Here is a 24535-nt window from a genome sequence, read left to right as displayed (position 1 = left end):
TAAGGTAGATTAAAAAAATACTTATTTTTTTTTGTTTAATTAAACACAACAATATGCAAAAACGTGAGCCGAAAAATCGTTAATAATAGACGTAAATATAAAACAAAGGCACGGATGCTAGTGTGTGTGGAACACTCATAAGAATAAAAAAAAACATTAATATATATATATATATATATATATACTATTTGCCATCATAAAGCTAAGTTAAACAATGTCTACATGAAGTGATTATTCTCAAATTAATTTTATAATGAAGAAATTTTGAAAAAGCTTTCAATTAATTATTATTCAATTAATTATTATTTCTGAAATCATTGCTTTTTGGATATGGTGAACCTTACATTAATTGAACGCAATTGAACTATACATTCAATCCTTGAAGGCCTATTTATATACTATACCTTACCTTATTACTACGAAGTAAAGGTATCCGTTTTATAATTTTTAGAAAAAATGTAGAACACGGATAAATGCAAGTATAGAGGCATAGCCATACCACGGATTAGTAGAATTTTTGATTTCATTGTAAATAAAAAAGTCATTCATCTATTTTTAGTGACACTTTTTTAATACTATTTAGCTGCCCCGATACATGTAGTACTTTTAATCATTTATCTAAACATTTCTAAAATTATTCTCAATTATCTCCGTTTTCTTGTAATTAAAGTTCACATTGTCTTACTCTACTGTGTTTTCAATATTAATCTTAAATTATTTCTCGTTGAATCCTGTTGAGAGAACATAAAATATTTTAATTATAAAGAATGATTGCTTAATTGATTATATTTCCATTGCAATGCTTTAAGCTGCACGATATATTTTGTTTGGTTGGACCCTGAGACTTTTTTTGTTGGTTTGGTTTCAAATGAGAGAAAATGATAGATGTTTTTATTTATTCCGTGAAATGTATGGTAATATACTATTTTGCTTTTAGTTTTACCATTTTTTAAAATTAGTATTATCCTCCTTATCAAAATAAAAAAGAAAACAAATAGATTGGTAGAATCGTTGTTGAATTTCGCACTTAGAAAGTCACTTGATTATTCATATTTATTCAAATAAGATACAGAGGTTCATATTATATTGAAGAACAGCAAACTATATACCTCACGTATTCATACGAGATCTTAACGAATCTTTGATGACTATGAACAACACGAAATACCATTTCGATAAAAAACCATTTCAAACTATTATAAGATTATTGTCACTCCCATCGCGTCTACGGAACTTTAAGTTTTAAACTAAAAATTCCGTTTTAGGTATCAAAAGATAGTTTTAATAATAAGACGGATAGTAACTTTTAAACGTAAATACGTAAACCTTTTTAGGTTAGAAAATGGAGTACATATGATCGATCCTAATCCGATTCTAAGTCAACTTACACAAATCTTATCTTGGCTCTTAACGATGTTCTTTCAGGATTATTTACTATACCATTATAAATGTTAAGACCTGTCTACTATATAGGAATAAATGTCGTTTGAATTTAAAAGAGAAATATTTAGAAGAATAAATTCTATCACAGAGGATACCTCATCACCACAAAGATATATTATATTATAAAGTTTAAAGTATGAAGTAAATCGTTAATATATATCTTTACTGAAATTAGTTGTATGAGACATAGCGAAAGTGTCATCAATACAAAGACAAAATATTGTTATTTTAATTATTGCCAGAAACACGATAATTTATTTATAAATTACTTTATTGTCCATTTTACGAAAATAACATAGAAATTAAACAATAACAATATAGAAGTACAATCGGCGGTTTTATCGCTTTCCACAAATTCAGATAATCTTTGGGTGGATTGTAAATTATTTGTATTAAATAAAGGATTGTCGGTTGATACGAATAAAAAAAACCATATAATGTATAAATAGTAAAGATGTAGCAGCCAGTGTCACAATAACTGATAATGATTAATATAAATATTAATTGCATACCTACACGATACACAAATATTTAAATAAAAAATAATAATAGTAATACTATGGCAGCACTCAGGAAAACTAGAACGCAGAAAAGATGACCGCTGGGGCCTTAAGATTCTGGACCACGGATCGGAAATTGCAGCCTAGAACGTTAATCCGTAATCCACCTGGACAAGGTCATCTGTCTACACAAATGACCCTGTAAAGATCATCGAAAAATGCTAGAAGTAGGCCGATTCCAAATGATTTCATTATAAATTTATGAGGGAGACCAACATCCAGCTGTGGACACAATGTATGTCCTTACTAAACCTGCAAACCACACGACACGACAGGAACACAAAGAACAGTGAGAAATAATCAATTGAAAATCATTGTTTCATGAGTAATATTAAATAATAAAATGAGTAAATTTAAGAACTCGTTGTGGTTCTAATTGACTTTTCCGCTTACCTGCAAAAAGCCATAGCGCAACTCGATGTCTATGAAGTAATACTCCTTAGCGAATGGCGGACGCTGTGGCGTTCCTGGTGGCGATGGAGGCTCGTTGGACGCGTCCATCGGTGGGCTGGGCGAGCTGGGTGGTTGCCCATCCGCCATCGAAGGCGTACTCTCCTAAACAAAACGTAACTCCATTGACTACATACATGGTACAGTTAATTCAGATTTTTAAAATACTGAGATGCAAAAAGACGCATCGTAACAAGCAATTTTCACAAACAAATTTCATGTCTGATTTCGTAACCCACCCATCTCTTCTCCCATGACTTTGCAGAGACGTCCACGAAGGATATGTTCTCACCTCTTAGATATATTATCACGTATATATTAAAACTAAATTTTTATCAAAAAGGTTAAATACTCTAATTAAAAAATATCGAGAAATTTCGATTTCAATTCATTATTTACTCATATTTTATTTCGGCCGATTTAAGTATACACTTTGCTTTGTAATTGCTTAAAATCCTCATTTTAATTATTAAAGGGATTTTTCGACAAGAATATTACAACTTTTTTATTATATTAATCAAAAAAAAAATTAAAAATTCTCTCTGTATTATAGTTCTTCTCGTATAATTATTTGGTTGGTAGCCTTCACATGAGAATGCTCCTCCATATTATTGGTCACAACGGTAATCAATACTTTATAATATTAAATTAGTATGGCTCATTCGAATTTAAATACGAACACTAATAGTTACATAGTCGATGCCATTGTGTACGAGTCAAAAAATATTTTTAATAACATCTATAATGTATAACGTATCTTTTTCTTCGCCATAGAATAAAGAGCAATATGTGCATGAGTGATTTCTATGTGCCATCCGAAAAATGCTTGTATAACTTAATTACGAATATTATTTATAAGTGTTTACACCATAATAATTAGGTTACTATAAGACAGTAAAATAAAATATTTTATATGAGAACAGGGTTGTTTTTTAACGTCTTCAATTTCCTGTGGCTACACCACCGTCGATGGAAACCTGTCATGTGCCTTATGGAGAATACATTTGATATCTCAACTTGTTATGTTATGTTATACTTACATGCCAAGCTAAGATGTTGTGCAGACTGGCCAGCACAGACTCAGATGCGAAAGCGATGGTGTGGCTGCTTTCTTCCAGCGAATGAATGATCTGCAACATTCTTGGATGACGCATCTTCTCGAGTTGCGTGACGCAGTAGCGGATCCGGTCGAGCATGGTCTCCTTGCGCTTCGGCTTGTACAGCTTTTCAGCAATGCGCTTGTCAAAGACAAACACAGAGCATTCCTGTCAACAAATTCACTCGTTAAAAGTTATTTATTTACACCTTGATTAATTTAATTTATTTATTAATAAAAAAATGCCTGAGGCTCTCGATTAAAACCAAAATAGTTTTGAGCTCCACTATAACGAAATGCTACAATTGAAAATAAAACTACAAGGATTTCAAATGTCTCTTATCGGTGGTGAATACAAAAAACTCAAGCGATTTTATTGGGTTATTTCACAAAACTTTCTTTAAATCTGTTAGAAAAAGATATTCCCACAATTAACTTTCATAAAACTGGAAATTTCGACTGAAGACGTGAATATTGAAGAACGATTACTATAGAGAGGTATTTCAGTGTCGATTGTAAATCTATTTATCTAGTTCTCGTTGATTACCGACTACCAAACAATTTTGGAATATTTATCGTTAATAAAATGTAGCCTTACACATTTGATTAAAGTTATGTGTTGTTGTAAATGTCTTGTGTAAAAAAAATGTTTTAATACGAAAGGAGTGTGTGTGTGTATAAAACGAAACTTGTAACAGATGATTTAAAACATTCAATTTATGAATTAGTATTAATAAATATTAACGCTGAAGGTATACATCAAACAATTTAAAGATTCAAAAGGTTAAAATAAACAAAACGTTAAAAAATTTTAAACCGTATTTTAAAATGAAACGCAAATTCAGCATACATCTGCTAACTCGCTGAATTCAGAATTCATAAGGTGAATGTTTAATACGTTAAATATAAATCAATTTGTAGGCGATATAATTTTATATAGTCCAATTTACTTTAATTGACATGTGTGTCGATAGCGTTTGTATATTTAATGTGTTTACATCTTTCATAGGCAAAACTGCTTATTTGAATTTCATGAGTTTAACATAGTTGTTTTTATTTACCTATATAAAGTCTGATTTTATTGTTGCCGTTGTATTGTCCTTTGTTTATTGCAAAAATTAAAACAAAAAAATCTTCAAGACATATTGAAGCTTTTTAAATTTATTTATAAAAATATATATTTTTTAAAAATCTTCATTTTAACATTCAAGAGTTCAAGAGTTTTTAATTAATTGAAATGTGTGGAACTTGATTTATTGATAATCCTATGTCATTATTAAACAAAGTTGAACAATTATAGGATATAAATAAGATTTTACTCTAGAAATCAAACCCGCGAAGTCTCAATAATCTACCGGCTACCACTGCTTACGATAAAAACAATTAGTTTAAGTATAAATCACGATGAGCTTTAACTTTTCAATTTAGTTTTATTTATTTCTCACCGTTGCCACTGTACCATGAAAAAAGTAAGTATCTTTTCGTATTCACTTTGCATTTTATATATACTGCGAACTATCGCTAAGGGACAAGGGTGTGAAGTTCAACCAGGTCATGAATATATTTATGCGGTTTTATAACTGCAGCGTGTCTTGAGGGATTTGTCGTTTCTGTCTATGTTGATACCAGTGATTCTGCATCAGACTTTGAGCAAGTATTTCGGAATTTTCCAGAATTGTGCCTCATTTTACGAGCAGTTTGTGTGTGTATTTTTGAAAATTTGTCAAGAGAATTAACTATGATCCATGAAGCACAGGCGGTGTCGGTGAAAATAATTGAAATAAGGCAGATGTCGTCAAGAAGATCTTAATTAATAGCTTAAATGAACGTCTGTTAAAACTATACATAACTTCAAAAGCAATTTATTTTAGTAAAACAAACAATTTTAAATTAATTTATATTTAATCAATAACTCCACGTTTTATTACCTCCAAAGCCAACATTACAAAGGTAAAAAAAATTGTAGTTACATGAAAAGATAAATATACCGGTAGACACGTTAATTTGTTTTCTCTTTCCTCTGACCGGCGAATGTAAGAGAAACTAATTCTTTTATAATGACGTTAAATGATCGGTTGCGTGCGGTTCGCCAGTTACACGCGAAGGCGTAATAAGTGACTTGTCTATATTAAAAGCCAATATGAAATAAGCTAAGAGAAGAATATTTCCTAGAGTTTAATTATAAGCACCTATAACTGAGTTATGCAAAATTTATATTAATTATCGATGTATTAAAAATTTTCGTATAAGTTTACTCTAACAAATTTATTAAAATAATGTTTACAGCACCGCCATGTGCTGTCTTCTATCGAACCGGCAGACGTTAATGATTATGACTGTCATTAATTCAGCCACAAGACGTTCACTGTTGAATGTACACCTCCCCTATAGATTTCCAATAAGATCGGTTCGAAACGACCTTACGGAGTTCCCACCCGTAAGGCCTATACGTCCTACACTGCGTGTAAGTGCAGTGGAGTCCCACTCTAGAACCTTTAGGATAACTTTAATTTAATCTATAAGAATTAACAGTCATACAAAATAAGTTACAAACGGGTTACATTAATACAAATTTAATACGCTGTATTTATTGCATAATCTATATCCGTTATCTAAATTGACGGCTTGACTTTACCTACCTATTGATCACTCGAAACAATAGATAGTTTGTACAAATCGAAAGCAATCAACTTGATATATGATTCTATTACGAGAACTGCCAACGGAGTTAAGTCATGTATCAGAATGCTTGCAAATGACTGTAAATTTGAAAATAAATTCCGTAGTATTAATCACGATTTTAACAATTCCTATAACATGTTCAAATTGTTAAGGTTGCCGAAAGATGCTTGATGTAGGTTATTTCGAACCGGATTTGTTTCAAATCTGTCTGGGAGGCCTATAATTGATCAAAATAATAATGATAACATGTTTTTTTTTATTATTTACTTCATTATTTTTTTAAAATATACAATAGTAGCAGTTTCTTTTTAATATTCATATATCTCAAACTTAACTCGAAGCAGCTATATAATGGACGTTTAATAAATTAAACCTCTACAGAGCTAACACCTTTGATCCTAATTGAATTTTAATATAAACCACTGCTAGCTATCTATAAGCTCTTGTTTTAGTATTATGAATGTATGAAATCATTATTCATATCACATACGAAGAGATTAAGTCTTGCACTGAACTGTATACGTATGTAAGTCCTAATTAGTATAGTCGTAAATAATATAAAATACAATTTGATATTCTAAAATAAAATTTAAAGATATTTGTTCAACTTATAGTTGATTACATCGTTAATCGACATCAAGTTGAGTTTACCACTTGTTTGATTGACTTAGACTTAAGAAGAAGAGGCCTGAAGGCTACTTCACCCCCCAGGTGTTCTATCTTCTATGAAATCATTTACAGTGCTTTTACTATCAAGGGTACCTATTTATATGTGTATACATATACATACTTATAATCTATAGATGCTGCTCTAAGAATATTTTTTGGAATTTTTTAGTCGTTACGAAAATATATCATGTCGATTGAGCCAATCTTTTACCCTCTTCGCATCGTTATTCTGATTGGTGAAGGCTGTGATGCTTTCGGCACCTAGTAATCTTCATTTTCATTACATTGCGCCAAACGCCATCTTTGGGCATAATGGAGTGCAACCTAAAAGTTTTCTGTAAAGTGTCGAGAGAATTTGGTTTGATAAACTATTATCTGCAATCCAGATTTAACGAAAATGGTGAAAATTCGGCGCCGGCAGAACGTACTTTTTTAACTTCTTGAACTCGAGCGATTTCAAAATAAGACATTATTTTGAAACCGCTTAATATCATTGTCATCTTTTTAGCCGCAGGAAGTCCACAGCTGAAAGTTGACACGTCAACGTGATTCGTAAATCATTACTTATAGCACACATTTGTTGTACACATTTATCGCGTAAAATACACGTAATTAAATAAGAAAAAACGATGTCATGAGATCTGTATAATTGTCAATCACATAATTCTGACTATATCTACGCATAAAAGAATAATGAACAAAAGAATAATGTATGCAGTGAACCGTACTATTTCAGAATTAGTCGAAGCGGGTACTAGTTCAACTCCATACAGTAGCGTACGTATAATCCACAGGTGTCTGGCACGTGTTACATAGCTGCTATAACACCTATTCGATATTATAAACAAAAAAAATATTTTGTGAACTTTTTTTCTTTTTATACGTTTTGTGAATACCAATCTACGTACAAACATATAAAATTAAATAGTTTATAGTTTTTCCGTGAAATGGAAGTGATTAATTATTACGTGTTTCATTAATAATTTTCATTATTTGTATTTTAAGATGTCGAACTTATTCTTAAAAAGACTATACCTTGATGGAAAGTCTTCAGATTAATATAATGATTTTTTTATACTGACGTTTGTGATTTCAACCGAAATGACTAAAGGAAAGAAAGATTACTCGTAGAAATACTTTTGTCTATTCCGTACACTGCACGATATGTACTAAATTTCTCCTGTATAAATCCTGAGATCTGTGACATTAAAGCTTTTCTTTGATAACAAGTTACAAAACTTCCTTTTTTGTTTATTGAAATGTACATTTGCATAATTTATATAAGCCATATATAATACAGATATGCGCACGGTTTGGTTAAGTCGAAGTTTGCTTAACAGAATGCTTATTCATGTGAACCTAGCAAACTTAACTACAATTCATGGACTTAGTTACAAGAATGCGGTCGCAAACAGAACACTATCAGTATAGTGAATATTGAGTCAAGCAAAACATTTTGTATACAATAAAATGTGATGTATTCACTATTACCCTAGCATTATATTCGTTTAAATACCTTAACGATTTAGCAAGTAATTTGTTTATTTATTTATATGATTACCGCTGGTGCCTTATAGTTCTGGATTGAAAACTGTACTAGAGGTTCTAAACTCCGGAATCTTGAAATCCCAGGCCTGTATGACTTGGGTAAAATAAAAATGTAATAATACTAAAGAATGATAAAAAATAATTTATTTACGTAAATTATTTTTTATCATTCCTTAGTTATACCACAATGGGGTTAAGAAACAGTTTAGTCTAGCGATTTACAATTTTACTGTGGAGCTAAATAATTTAGAATTCCTATATACGATGAAAATCTAATAAGCAAGATCTTTAAACATTTTACTTAAAATCTTTTTTTTTTTCATCGCAATCATTTCGCTTTGTGTTAAATGAGTCATGGAATTATTTTACAATATGTCTCAAATATAGCTCGTTTAAAAATATTACTGCAATGATGAGAAGCGATAATTTAGTAGGGAAGACTCGTACTAACGATTACATGTTGCTGGTTTGAAACCTGAAACTCGCTATTTTATGGGAAAATCAATCGGCATTTCGTAATAGACCTTTTTGTCATAGGATAGATAGGCAGTCGGAGACAGGGAGATATACATAATTATTAATATTCTTGGTGACTTCATAAATAAAATATTGAACCAAATTAATTTTATAAATTAGGCTGATAGGAAGATTACGACAACCGTGTTAATTAGTTTAATGTATAAAATAATACTGGGTTTTTTCTTTACCATAATTAAAAAAATAGAGACTCCACTTTCTCTTTTTTACCAGGTAAATTGAAAGCGCTATAATGAACCAATTTTTTCTTAATAAATGTTAAATTGGTAAATTAAAAATAGATTATTTGGCATTAAGAAATTTGTTATTATGTAATTAAATATTATGTTTCACAGACCGCGCCTAAAAGCGTTAGATTATTGCGGCTTTCAATTTATCTTTGGAACGAATTCTTCTTTGGAAACTTTTGTGTTTAAGAGGTGTACTACTAAGTAAATGATTTTAATACGAGATAATAGCTAGAAACGATACTACGTCCCAAAGGCGCTGAGTGCCCTTCGTAGGGCATTCACGTAACCCGGGCCGCGTGTGCTTTGGGATTTCAAGGGTCGTGGGACTTTGTAGACTAATATCTTAGTAGTACAGAGAATTAAAACAACGTCAAAGTGAATTACATATTTCAGTTTGCTTTCAACGACTTGTGAATCGATTGATGTATCGAAAGACAAGTTTCTGTTATTTTATGTAACATTAATTTTTTTCGTAAGGCCGCCGCTATTGGGGGCCTCTCGTACCCCTATCTTTGGGAAGAACGGGGTTGTTTTATTTTATTTAATATTTTTTTTAACATTACTTTTATTTGCGCGCTCTTCTTGCATTCTTCTTTTAATCTTTCATACTTCGTCTTTCTTTCAACATTTCTTCTGCCTTTTTCTTTCATTCGATATCACTTATTCTTCACCTCATTTCTCAGTTTTACAATTCCTTATTTTGTTTTAAACATTTTGTTCTATGTACATTTAATTTTTATTTTACTTCATTTTTTTTAATGTTAACACTTATTGTAACAACAAATTATCGTAACTACCACTTTTCTTTAGTTTTTATCAAAAATGTTACCTAATCCGTGTACATCTGTAGTCGAAAATATAAAAGATTGAAGTGTCGTTTATGGCTCCGGTAAGGTGCGTCTTATTTTCTATACAAACGAATTTTCTTCGTCCCTTGGGTAATTAGGATATAAATCACCTACTGTATTCTATTATAGTAAACGTGAATAAAATGCTTAATGTATATTTTTCGTCTTATAGAAAGTGTAACAAAGCGCTTATTGAACGCTTTGATTTGCTAATGTCCTTGACATATGGTATTACAGAAAATCTCTAATTAAGCAGGTTCATTTTTATTATTATTTCTGTTTTACACACACGAACACACTAATTTACACATTGTCATATTCTCGCGCTCAAATATATACAAACTTTTCGTTATGATCAGTTTTTTTTTTAATTATTTATTACGTGTTCATAAACATTTTGCATCGTGTTCCCTTCCGGAAGTAGGCGTCCTTAATTGCAACATAACTAGCTTGTTACACTATCAAATGCAGTTAGTAATTATCTACCTTCAATATTGTGTGGAATGTTTGTATACCAAATAAAAATTATTATCATTTACAATTTTTATTACCTGTGCATTATGCGACACGCTTTTCTATATTATTTACTTATTTCAAACTATATAATATTCTTTATTTATTTATCTTATTAAAATGTACAGTCATAAATAGCGTTTATATAGATATATTAAAGCACTACATCATCAAATTGTCCGTTAAGAGGTCTAAATAATACACATTTTTTAACTAACCTAACCTACTATTATAATATTTCAAAACTACAAGATTGTAAGAATTTATAAAGATGGCATTATAGTAAGGCAATAAGTAAATGCGACAAACGTACCTGCAGAAAATTTGGAAGAACGAGAAGAATACCAGAAATGTTAAAATAAATGATAATGGTAAATTCCTTGGTTTTCTCCATTCAACGACGTCTCAAAAACCTTGAATACTTTCGAGTTGTGATACTGGAAAAAAATTTGCACCAACAAGACATTCTAAGCTATCTTAAAATAAAATCCAGGCTTATAAATGTCTGACCTTGCAATGTGCTGGACTTTTAAACCCTCAAAGCCATGAAGGAAATCCAAAATCACAAACCAAAAACGGGAAGTCAAAGGTAAATGGCCGAGATTTGTAAAGATAAGAAAAGACGAAACAGCGTAATAATTATGAAGAGTACTCCGTGTCCATAAGAACCCGACAAGCTATAAGGAGAACGATGCGAGGAGATAAGTTTGCAACGTCACATACGACTTAGTTCTTTTATCGGAGTAAATTGTGTTTAAATATATTTAAACTATAAAACTTATAAATAATAGTAATAAAAAAATTCTATATTTTTAAAACTGAATCAAGAGTCGAATATGTTTATTTTTAAATTTTAGGTGTTATAATCCGAAACAAGCTGTATTGATATAAATATTTAAAAAAAATCGTTGACCATACAATGTCGATATTACTGTTCAAATTTTTTAAAAGACATATTATAATTAGTATGACTTTGAAAGCTTCTTCTAATTGCCTTAAACGAAATTAAATCATACTTTTTAAATATCAATATTTAGAAGTTCCGTATACAATGCAATACAAAGTTTTTTCACTTCACCTTACTTTATACTTTTTACATCAAAAATATGATGCTTCGGTTATCTATCTAAATTTAAAAATCTATGAAAAAATAGAGACGGCCTCAATGATTTACAAATAGACATATTACCAAAACGAACTATTATTGGAGTACTGCTCTCAGCATAAGCAGTTCATTTTGTAGTACTCGAGTATTCCGATACGAAGATTTATTCGATTCAAAAGTGCTCTCCTTATGATCTCCTTATCATGCTAACACTGAAACTTCCTTTAATAAAAATCCCTTTACATAATCTCTTATTGTCGTATCAAATTCGATAGTTTAATAAAAATACCGATAATGTATGTCTTAGTTCATTGCATTGATGGCTAATAAAATTAGCAAGTTAAATTAGCGGTTGGAGAATGACTGATGGCCACTGGATCCTGGAGTGGAGACCATGGAGCGGCCAGCGGAACATAGGCAGTCCAGTCAGATCATCTAGTTAAAGCTGTTGACTGAGGGAAAGCTGCGGTACACAATTCTCGTCTCGACGCATGCATAACTAAGGTGCGGTACGGCGGTTTCTGTAGCACTACATACATAATTTATCTTTTAAATCGCTTGAAAGGTTAGGCATAGATACAGCGTTCCTTCTATTTTCAATATCATTTTTATTTATTAATGCAAAAATATGAAGAAACTGTCCTTAGAATTTACTAATAGAATCTTTTTCAGGTGGTAAGGTTGGCAGATGATTCCCACGAGTGCTTAAATATTTTGAATATAATGCCAGGAAGATGTGCGACAACGTATATAAACCAAAGCTTAATGGTGAAGTAAATAAGGCAGAATTGCACGTAAAAGCAGCACAATGGGACTTGTATCAGATCCGCATTTAACTGGAAACTACTGTATACGTCGCCAAACTGGTAACCAATAATCGGAATCGATACAATGGTGTCACATCAAATAGCGATTGCGAATAAAAGAGATCAAAAGAATTAAAAAGAAGGAGGATAGAGGTACTACCCCATAAACATACACGCCAGTCATTTACACCTATTGTTGATTTTTTATGTGAGAAATAATATACGGGATTCTGCTTCACGTATAAAAAAAAACGATCAAAATTCCTCGCAAACAAAGGCGGAAGTGAATCGTAGTTTATGATGTAAATTGACATTAGCGTAAGACTTCCGGTCATAATAATTGCATTCCATTCATTTCCTACGCGTTAAACGTCCTCAACGGAATTTATATTGGAAATGCCTTTCCACTCTTCAGAATTGACTCTGAATTATTGCACAAACAATAAAGAACATTCGAGAAATTTATTTTTTCATCATTTTAAAATTGGAATTTTATAACTATAAAAACTTTATTAGATCATAGTATTAATGCCATTATACGTTTTAAGTCAGGTCTCTATCGCAGAAATATTAAAACATCAATGACAGTAAGAATTACCATCTGTTGACATCCTCAGATGTTCCCGGATTGGCATTACATACTTTTAAATAATAGACTGTGATTGAAAGTTCATATTTTAATATAGGTCAACAAAATTAATAGTTAACAATTTCATGCAGGTCCTATTCTGATATACTAAACTTTTACAATGCCAGAGGTGACACTAAGATTTTAAAATAATAAAAGTTAAACTTAGTATCGACCTTTCATTGAAGCATTTTTTTTTTAAAAAAAAGAGGAACTTTGACAGTATATGCATCGTTTTGTCCAGTTAAACTATTGTGAACATTTAAAAACTTCATTTATTTTTGTGAATAAACCTACTAACGAAAATCATAGACAATTCTGCAATATAAATTTTAAGTAACGCTAGATTGTGAAAATTAATTAGAGAATGATGTTACGCATGTGAAAAGATTGGTAGAGTTCTATGTTCAAATATATTTTTTTATTATTTTTAAACTAGTCCTTTTTACACGAACGCAGAATTGAGTATATATTTATATAACGTTACAAGATGGCATTCTATTGAAGTTTTGGAGGATAGTCCTATTTGAATACTGGATAAAAGGTTTTTCAGAGAAACGTATTGGTTTACCCATTTATTATACTTAAAAAGTTATATGTAATCCATAAATTATCTCGCAAACATTAATTTCATACATGTGATAATAATTTTATGCGTGGAACGCGAAAATTTTAGCAACTAAACTTGTTTCATTTTACGCAAATCAATTGAGTGCACTTAGGCAACGACTATATACGCATAATGTGATAGGACCTTTCGTTTAAATATAAAATTTATTAACTTATAGATGTCCAAATTAAACAACTTTACTATGAAGATATTCAGCATTTTTACACAAGTGTGTTATTATACTCTTATAACTCTCGCAATAAAAATAAAAAAACAAAAAAAAAATCAAATTTATTAAATATGCCCAGTCTAGACGTAAATACTGTAACAATTATGTAAAAAAAGACTTTAAATAAGTTTAAGTTTCTTAAAACTGAATAATTGCTGTCATCTAGCTCCGATTTTAATCCGCTGGATTATAATTTATACTCAATTATAGACTATTTTTCATGCTCTAAATGCAAAAATAATTTGAGTTCTCTAAAACAGTCAACACCATTGGTAAGGAAAAATAACATCACGAGGAGATTGCGTGATTCATTTGATAAACGACTTCAACGTTTAAAGGGTTGCATAAAATTTAATGTTGATAATGTTTTTTAATTGCTTATTGGCATGTGACCTCTGTATCACCTGACGAGCAGGTGATACAGAGGTCACATGCTATAGTATACTATGGTATACTACTATGGTACAAGCTTGCCTAAAAGATGAATATTCACTCTTGACTTGAAGACTTCTAATTTATAGCTGTAAACAACGACGCCGGTAGGTTAAGCCACTCGTTTGATATTCGCACTATAAAGTAATAGCAAAACAACTACTGCGGGTTGAACGGATTTCAACTGTGTGTGGATCTGGAATTCACGTGTCTTGATGTCCGAAGGAACAAAGGTAACGGGAGAACTAATTCATGTAACATCGACGCACACTCTCACAAAATGCTGCCTATAGAACACTGATAAACGGGCTCTTTTCCATAGATGATCTAAACTCTGAAGCTTAGCGCTCACCAAAACGTCTTTACCAATAACCCTCTTGGATTATCTCTGTATAGAGTTCAATGAGCATCATATATTTTTTTAATGTTATAATATTCATGTATTAACTAACAGAAATTACTAACATAGATTGCTTATGTATTTTTCCTTGTAACAATATTTGTAGCTAGATTAAATACTCGTTACATTTAATTTTCAAACAGGTTTGAACTCTGGGAATAGAAGAAAAATTAAAACAATAATGTTATGTAGATATGAAATAGTGTAGATAATTGTTTAGAACATTCATTGATAATTCGTAATGGAAATAAAAAAGATATTTGATATTAACATAAACAAACTACCGTCCGTACAGCGTCACTACATGTAATAACTAATTTTCAACTACACAACTAATTTACAACTAATTTGCAATTTCCATCTGAAGTTTAAAACTCCTGCTGTTTAGCTCGATTAAATGAAAGATTCATGGAAAATTGTGAGAATTCGAGCCATTATAGTCTGGCGTCCATTATGAATTTTACAGTGGGTTTGCGACGTAAAAGGGTATTACGTGAAATATAAATATTGGGTCAAAGTAGTCGGTGTTTTAAACGATTACATCGCCGTATTTTTTATTCCATTAAACATGAGCGTGTGGGTACCTTTGATTGTAAGATACTGTCCATAGTTTAGTAAAGTACATAATCAAGCTTAAGCTTACAAAATTAAATAAGTATCACATATGCTCTAAATCTCCCCATGAGATCGAATCAGGAATAACTGACGAAAGAGATCCATAGACGGACGGAAGTTACCAATATAGCACAGCGGATTGGCAAATGGAAGTGATAGTGGATAGGCCACACAGCACGCAGAATAAAGTGTCGGCAAGATCGGCAAGCACAACGTAGAACGACCACCCGTAAAGTGGGCAGAGTACCTTATAAGGTCATCGGAAGATACCGAATGCAGCCGCTTCTAATCGGTAATTTGGAAATCAACGGTGGAGGCATGAACATAAACATATCTTAATCACATTGTACAAACCCGTCGTGATTTAATTAATCGAAATAACATTGGCTGATTTTTTTATATTGATTTTTTTTTAATTATATGACCTTATTAAAGGAGGCTAGGAGGCCTCAATTCGGATCGTCCATCTCTGAGCAGGTCATTCAATAGTCAAGATACCGCCAGTCCATATAGTCCGATTTTTAAAATTAGTATGTACATTCCGAATAAGACGAGTAAAATAATTACTTTAAGCAACTGTTACCTCTTTAAGTTTTGAATTTACCTAATTTTTGATAAAAGTTTAAAAGTTATCTTTAACAAAGTATGGCAAATTAATTTATTTTTTTGTTTACTGTTACAGTTTATTGTTCACGACGTTGAACAAAATTTGATTATAAACTTCAGTAAAACTAAATTAATATTCAGCAACAAATATTCTTAACAATTTTACTCTAGGCAGAATTTAAGATTTCAATTTAAGAAAGTATACAAAGTTTCTATAATCAAGTACAACGTAAAAACATTAAAAAAATTTATTGGGAATAGCCACTACATATATAAATTGAAAAAAAAAAAACGCAATGCGTAGTGCATTTGTTTTACAACACGGTCGGTTAAAATTAGATATTATTATATTTTTTCCTTACAGGATCAGACCATTTCGTAATAAATTTTTGCATGCTGGTAATAGAAGAGTTGCGGTATAGTGAAGTTTTTGAAAAAAATGAAGCTTTGTAACCATAACACAATTAAAAATGTCTATTTACTTATTGTGTATAAGTAATAAATAAATGTTAATTGTTTCTTTAATTGTACAATATGATTTTTTGTTACGTTACATTATATAATAGTTATTTTGTAATTAGCATCTTATTGTCATTTGTATCAGTAGCAATGTAACTTAGGGGTAGAGGACTGAGAGAAGCAATAGTAGATCGCGAGTTCAATTCTCAAAATACAATTTTGTATAAATAACCCTTTGTGTGTTAATTATAAAGGATTACAACTGCTCATAAAATAATATAAACAAATTTCTAGAGGATAGGCATCAATATCTATAGCGTACTCTAATACCACACTACGATCGCGAAACCCCTTGCCAAGCGTGGTGATCATAGTACATCACCCTATTGACGTCTCTGACGAAGGCTTGCATTGGCCGTCTATAGACTAAAGCGACGAAAGCTTACCTGCACCAATTTCATGTAAGCGAGTGCACTACGTACTGATGACTGAACAGTCATATAAGTGCCAAATATCTTAAATTATATAAAATTAATAAAAAGTAGTTCTTGAAATCTTCAAACTGATCAGTTTTTTCCAGAAATAACCAATACTTCGTGTATTGGTTATTTCTGGAAAAAGAAATGTTTTTTTTTGCTAAATTTTCTGATGTTCTATTGTTGGAGCCTTAAATAAAATCACACAATAAAATAAATGTTTTTCAATATGGAATGGATCTAAAGAAGTTGATTCTCCGCCATAAGCCTAAACCAGCTTTATATATTTTTCCAGAACGTCAAATACATATTTCGTGAATCATTCTTATTTGTCGTATTTTCTTTTCGCTATTGTAACATTGTTATGAACCGTGGTAAAAGGAAAAATTTGCCAGGGCAAGGATAAATCGGCCCGGGAAAAACCAGCCCTTTACAATTACGTATGTTATATCAATTTGGAGTGTGTTATATTGTTTTTAGTTTTTTTGATGTTATAAACATGTAAAGATACAAGCTTTCTCGCCTAAAATAGCTTAGCAAAAATTTAATTTTTCACCAGATATGGATATCACTGGTACAATGGTGCAACAATTCATAATGAAACCGAAATAGTTTATTGTAGACCACCATATAATAACTAGCTAGATTTTTCCCATTTCGTTAATATCTCATACTAATTAAATCTAAGCAGCAATGAAGCGGTGTTAGCTTAGTAGTAGACGACTGTGACTTGCGATCGTAGGGCGCAGGTTCTATTACCAGGATAAAATCTCATATTTATTCACTATTTACGCACTAATAATATAATGAATAGCCACTGCTTCCAAATAAGTTTCATAATTGACAGTAACGTCTTCTGCGTAACATTATACCTTACTGTCGCCAAATTGCCTGCAATCTATGGCAATTTCGGTATATCCTCCAATAGATATCTTTGGGGGAGGCCTGTGACTTGCAATGAGCGTCTTTGGGCTGAAACGACGACTAGAACAAATCAAATCTAATTATCATGGATTAATGCTCAGTTATTAGTGTATGTACAAATGTATTATATATTCTGTCCTAGTAAACACCAAACTAATTTAGATTAATAAGTAAATTACGAAAAAACTCCACTTCTCCCTTTTTATGAGCATTTAGGCTCGACCGTAAGCTAAAGCGGTTTATACAGTTTTTAATATAAGTTAGGGGAAAGGTGTGGTAAATTCAATTTGCAGGTAATGAAAATATGCGATAAATTCAAGTATGATTTTCATATCAATTTATGAGATATTTTGTCCTTGACCCAAAATCGGTACGCTGCTTTATTGCGTCTATAGAATTTTTATAGCCAAGTTTTTATAGTAAGAATAGCTTCATAGGTGAAATATCGATTAAAATTGTCTTTTTATTAACAAAAAGATAATATATATATATATAAAAGCAGAGATTTCACCTAATAAGTTGCAGATATGTAACAACATTCGATATATTACAGGTTGATTAGTTATAGGTGTAAAATCTTTAAAGGCGTTTGTAAAAGTTTGGTGTCAATTAATATATGGAACACCTTGTAAAAATTTGGTTTTAAAAACTAGATATAATATAATAAATAATGTAAGAATAATGATTAACAAAATTCAAACCACTACATGGAAGTCACTGATCACCCTCCAATAAGATTTTTTTTTGAAAGTAATATTTTAGTGTGATCACTTCTTTGTGATTTGCAAAGGTGTAAAAGCTCTAAAGCTTTTTGCTGGCCAATAAGCGATATATTCACCCATTTAAGCATTTAAATCTATAACCAATGCTCTTGTTTATCTAGGCCAACCAATACCTGGATAAAGACAACCGAGGTCTTCACTGACATGGTAAAGAGATATTAATAATGTGGTTGTCAGATTGTGCAACTGTAGTAGTGATTATGTAAAAATTAAAAAAAAAAAACATACGTAGAATATAAATTTAACTAAATAAGAAAGACTACGTAAGTAAAGGTATAAATTATTTACCTTGGGACTACAAACTTGAAGGCTATAATCCTTATTCCTTAAGTTTTAATTGGTTTCAATAGACACTAGTTCCAAGATGTGATTGAGTGGGAACGGATATGCAAATAATCCCTCGTTATTATAACCTCAGACTTAGTTAAACACGATAAGGGTTATGCTCATCTAAGGATTATATTATATAAAACTTTTATTAAGATACTTTCTGAACACATCTTTACAATCGGTACGTCTTATTCTGTTTTATGTTTTTATAAATTACATACGTCTTTGTCTGTTTTCAGCTTTCTTCTATACATAATTTAAAAAAGTGTAAATAAAACCTTTTAAGCGATAAACTTTAAAACTATATAAACTAGCAGTGAATAGCTTCTGGAGTGAAGACCATGTACCACCAAGCGCTTCGTTGAAGTCTGCCCACAAGATGAATAGAGGTTCTAGTGAAGGTCGTCCGACAACACAGAAACCAGGTCTTCCAACCGGCCGTATTCTAAAACGGGTTCAATTATGCCCAGCAGTATATGACCTGCAGTTGAAAAGATGATGAATGCAAATTAAAATATACTGGTTGGTTATTCTCATGCGTTGATCTTTATTTTGATCTATCAAAACTCTGTACACGAAAATAGCCGTCCTTCTCTCCAGAGGCCTATCTCATTCTATCAGGGTAAAGTGCTAAACTATCAACGTGTTTAAAATGATATTCACTCGGCCATTCCGGTCTAGTCGATTTATTTATTTACTTATTTAATATACTTTTTGCACATTTTATGTATAATGGCGAACTTAATGCCAAAGACATTTTTTACCAGTTAACTGTTAAGCGGTACAAAGATAAATTAATAAAGTTAAATATAACAAGTAATGTCAAATAACAAAAAAAAAGTAAAAACAAATTGAGAGGATAAATTATCACATAAAAACAGCTTATAATAATATACTGAATAGGACTAGGGAACTACTTACTATAATTTTATATAAAAATTGCATAATATAAGTATTCTATTCAACTACCTACATATACTATTCATATAAATATAATAAATTTATCATTTACTTTAGAAGATTAATTACTCTCTGCTCATTAACAATGACAAAATGGCCAATAACAGATATCAATGCTGCATAATTAGTCAACAGAATGGTCGATAGCGTGAACTTTGAGTAATTTTAAAAAAAAAACTTGTTATGTCCACAATAACTTTGTAAACAGTATAATTTGACAAATACATCAAAATAAATTTTTCTCTGTTTATGAAAATCTTGAAGGTTGTGTTATGATTAAATAAAAAACAACATTGGGAGTTTAAAATGAAAATATTGCGATGAAACTTAAACATTTATTGTAGATTTCATTAAATATATTACTCAGATTAAAGTCTTGTGAATATTTTAATTTCCATTCTTAACTGCAGCATTTGTAATCTTAATGAGGTTAGCTAAAAATAAGCGACTTGGAACTCCATAAGCAGAAATATATTTTTAGTTTGTCACCCTGTTGTGGAACAGGGTGAAGTAGTATGCTCCAATAACCTATAATAATAGAGGTACACCGATGAGAATATCGAAATGACACAGCTCATTTGCCGTCCCTTCGATAGGAAATGCGATGTAAAATGTACCTTAATAGTGTGAAAACAGATTTTCTTCTCCATCGAGGAGGCTTGTACTAAATATTATTCTTTTAAATTTTATATTTCTCTTTATGATCTTCCTTTTACAACCGGCCCGTTAACCGTACACTAATGGTTTCAGAACGCGCCAGGTGAAATTGTTGGTTGTGCTTTTAAAATGGAATTTAATTAAGTGATTATATTATATAGTGGTATTTTATAAAAGTGTTTTATTTTTATGTCACAAATTTATTACTAAAAAAATTGAGCGAGGTTTTCTTGGATGACTTTTTATACAAATGGAAGCACTTAGCATTATTTCATTCCGTTAAAACAAAACGTCACCTATAATTCGAGAAGCGTTCTGTAAATGATTTAATATCATCTGACATACTGTTTCAGTTACCTATGTTTTATTTAGCCAGTTGGTCACTATGAGTCGTCACTTTTTACCCAACGTTTTTGATATTAGGCATTATAGTACGTATTTTTTTTAGAAATGTATATCTAAAGTCAGTATTTTTCTTATTATTTCTATATAAATTCACGTCGACCTCGATAACGAAAGTAGAAGATACCTCCACATTATACTTATTACTTAGAAGTTATACCTCGTTGGATTAATTGAGTCTGGTGAACGGAAAATTAAAGCGCAAATGTAATAAAATATTTCTTTCTTCATTTTCAGGCAGCTTATATTAATTTTTCGCAATGTGAGGATTCAAAGTAAACATAATAACTTTTTCGATGCATAAATTACATTTAACTTACACACTGATTTATCGCTTTGAACGTATTATGTTTATTCGCCTGATTTAATTTCAATTAAATTAATTTATTTAATCGTAAGTTCCTTCATTACTAATAAATTATAATATTGTAGCTTTATCACCATCGTTTCAGCCGTATGACATCGGTACTCCTCATAGATAATTCCAATAGAACTTGTTGAAATCATCCTGAATCTCAGCTCTCACCGATCCGTGGTCTTCACTTCAGAACTTTAAGGCTCTAGCGGCAATTATACTGTAAGCAATGTGATCCGTACAATGCCACTTCAACTTATCAATTCCTGGTCTGCGCCGCTTACTTTTGTTAGTTTAGGAATCAGTAATAACGGGATCTCATTGATAATTCGATTTCTTAGAGAAGTCAGAACGTAGCTCTCTACGTGGCTCTTTAAATTACTGAATCTGCATTGGGCATTATGTTTCAACCTTTTATGGGTCATGCCCCACCTTAACCTTTTTTTAAATTCTTATAGCCCCTTATGTAACATATATCATGTGATCTTTTCTTCACTGATTCAGCGAATGAATAATTAATTATATATATACTGACATATATATTCCATGGACGTGTTGAACCGTGCATTGGCATTTTTTTAACAACTTACACTTATCTTATAAAGTGTAAATAAATAATAAGATTTTTTTTTAATTACGTTATGTTTTATTCTTCGTTCAAATATCTAAATGACTTTTCCAAATAGCGCCTTTTAATAAGCCGCATTCATGTGCGAAGGAGTCTGAATAGCATTGCCAACAGCAATTTATCGTGTCAACCGAGTGCTAGCCAAATGAAAGTGCTATTACACATTGCCACCAACATCAGACGAATTTGAATATAAATTATATAATATTGGCTTAAGTTGGTACTGCATTTGCCACTTAATGTTACAGTCTAATAGAACGTCCAGTATTCAAACACGTCTTTAACTATTGCTATTTTACGGTTTGCACAATTCTAACACTGGTCATTTCTCAATCTCTATTATTTACTATTATTTATGAAATATGCACATATATTATTTTTAATTATTAGCTTGAGCAATCAAATAGTAATTTTGTGTTTATTATATTTATACTATTGATCAGATATTTCTTGAAATTACTTTTCATAATATACTGTGTCCGTTACCAAAAATTGAGGTATTAATGATTACTAAATTACTCAAGAGTCTGTACTCTCTAAAGACTATACTTGACTGTTTATTTTGAATACAGTTTTCTTTCAGTTTTTTTTCGTTGAAGACCTTTATCTTTTCCTTACTTCCAAAGCACGAGGTAAGTTTGTGATTTGTGGACCACAAAGATTATATGTAAACATTTATTATCCACCAGAAATCTTATAAACATTCCTTCTGATGACAGTAAGAGTTATGCTTTTACCCTCTAAAACCTCTAAGGGATAAATATAAAAATTCAAAATAAAGCTTTATGCCAATGAATGAAAACCTCATCGTGATTTGGGGCCAGTGGTAGAAACTTATGAATACAAAAAGAGACCTTACTATGTTCTTCATCTAGATGAATGAAAATAACCATAACTTCCTCTATAGCCAATAGAAGATAAATATTAAGTTATGATGTTGCTGACGATGAGAAAAAAACCTTTAGTTATATTTATCAACTTACCTTGCCGTCGCTCTTCCTGTATGCATCGTGGACCCGCCACACCAGACCCGGACCCGCATTGCAGCTCTCCTTCCCGATATCGAAGTACTGCATGATCGGGTTGTTTTCCAGTGAAGGAGGGGAACTTGATCCGCTCTTCATTTTGGAGATGACTGCGGTCATGCGAGAGAAAGCTGCCCGCACGAAAGTGATGGTGGCAGACGCGGCCGCCGGCTTAGGCTCACCTCGGCTGCTGCCTGTGTAACAAACAAAAAATAAACATTCAATACATAAAAAACTGCCATACTATTCAATTGGAATAAGATTAATTTAAATTATTTTATATTTTTTAAAATAAATCGACTAGCGATATACTAAGGAATACCTATGCTAATTCGGCGTAATTTTTCATTTCTGTCGAGACATGATGAATCATCTTACGTAAAGAAAAAAATGGAAAAATTTTGTTTTTTAGATAGTAGTAGATAGAGTAAATTTAATCACATGTTCTCAGCTATCAACATTTGACATCATCAAAACTAAAAAGAACGCGTATTGGATGATATAGTGTAAAAAATACAAAATTGAGATTTGTTAATAATTGTTATTAATTAATAACAGAATGAATCAATGAATAAAGAGAATCCTTTAAAATCAGTTTTATCTATTTTTTATCATACTGCTTCTGTTACTTTTGACAATATGTTTGTAAGTACTGGTATCGCAATGAGCAATTCCTGCCAATCAAATATATCCAAAACAATGCAATATATCTCTCTGTCATGCTATTTGAAAATATATTCTCTAAAATACACCTTCATTACTATATTGAACTAAAAGTAGTAGAACTAAAGTATATCTGAGCTATATTTACTTGGAAATTGTTAGGCAGAATTCAATCTAGTATTTAATACCGTAACTTAAAACAGACCGTTGTTTGCATAGCTTTCGTTTACTTACTAATCTTGTATTACTCTGGACTAAGCCATTTTCATGATATATTTACAAGAGCTTACATTAATATTAACATATAATTTGATCTTTATAGCGCAAGGATTATTTATTACATAAACTTCATGTAGGTAAATTAATTAATAAAATTTTATTCGTATTTATATTTTTTTTTGTGCTATTGATGAGTGATTTCAGCTGCTCAACGTCCTCTGCCGGATATAAGCCTGCTATAGGATTCTCAATAGGTTCTGTTGAAAGAGGCCTACATCTAACGTAGATCTTAATATAATGTTTATACCGGCTCGCTTTCTCAACTACAGAATTATTAAACAATATAACATTACAGTTGATAACATTATCTTAAAGTTGGTACCTTTTTATTAAAATTTGCTTGGTAAAAAAATGTAATAAAATATTTTTTAGCGTCTGTTCAATAACAATTATCATGCAATAGCTGCCTATCTAATCAAGATTTGCGACTCTTAGGTACTTTTGAATTGCAATACTAAACCCGTATGCATAGGAGCCCTTGCGTTTGATCACAATATTGGGCATCCGCTTATGCAAACTTACAACCTCCTAACTCGAAATTAGTTAAAAAATCGTCATGCCCTCTTCTATACACAATACAATACAAAT

The 24535-nt window shown here is 31.1% G+C and overlaps 1 protein-coding gene across 1 annotated transcript in view; it reads right to left on the bottom strand.

Moving 5' to 3' along the window:
* bma (SCY1-like protein bma) overlaps positions 1-23125 on the bottom strand; it is a 45345-nt gene extending 22220 nt beyond the window's left edge. Inside the window, exons 1-3 of the mRNA XM_068771164.1 lie at positions 22964-23125; positions 3494-3718; positions 2397-2558 (exon numbers count right to left, since the gene is read on the bottom strand). Of these exons, the coding sequence (XP_068627265.1) occupies positions 2397-2558; positions 3494-3718; positions 22964-23125 (549 nt within the window). The remainder of the gene's footprint in view (positions 1-2396; positions 2559-3493; positions 3719-22963) is intronic.
* Positions 23126-24535: the final 1410 nt, after the last annotated feature.

Source organism: Battus philenor, unplaced genomic scaffold (genome assembly GCF_028537555.1).
Source record: "Battus philenor isolate CCGP_79_NKW_IND1 unplaced genomic scaffold, ilBatPhil1.0.hap1 SCAF_1, whole genome shotgun sequence".
Lineage (NCBI taxonomy): Eukaryota > Metazoa > Arthropoda > Insecta > Lepidoptera > Papilionidae > Battus > Battus philenor.
This window is presented reverse-complemented; position numbering and strand designations above follow the sequence as displayed.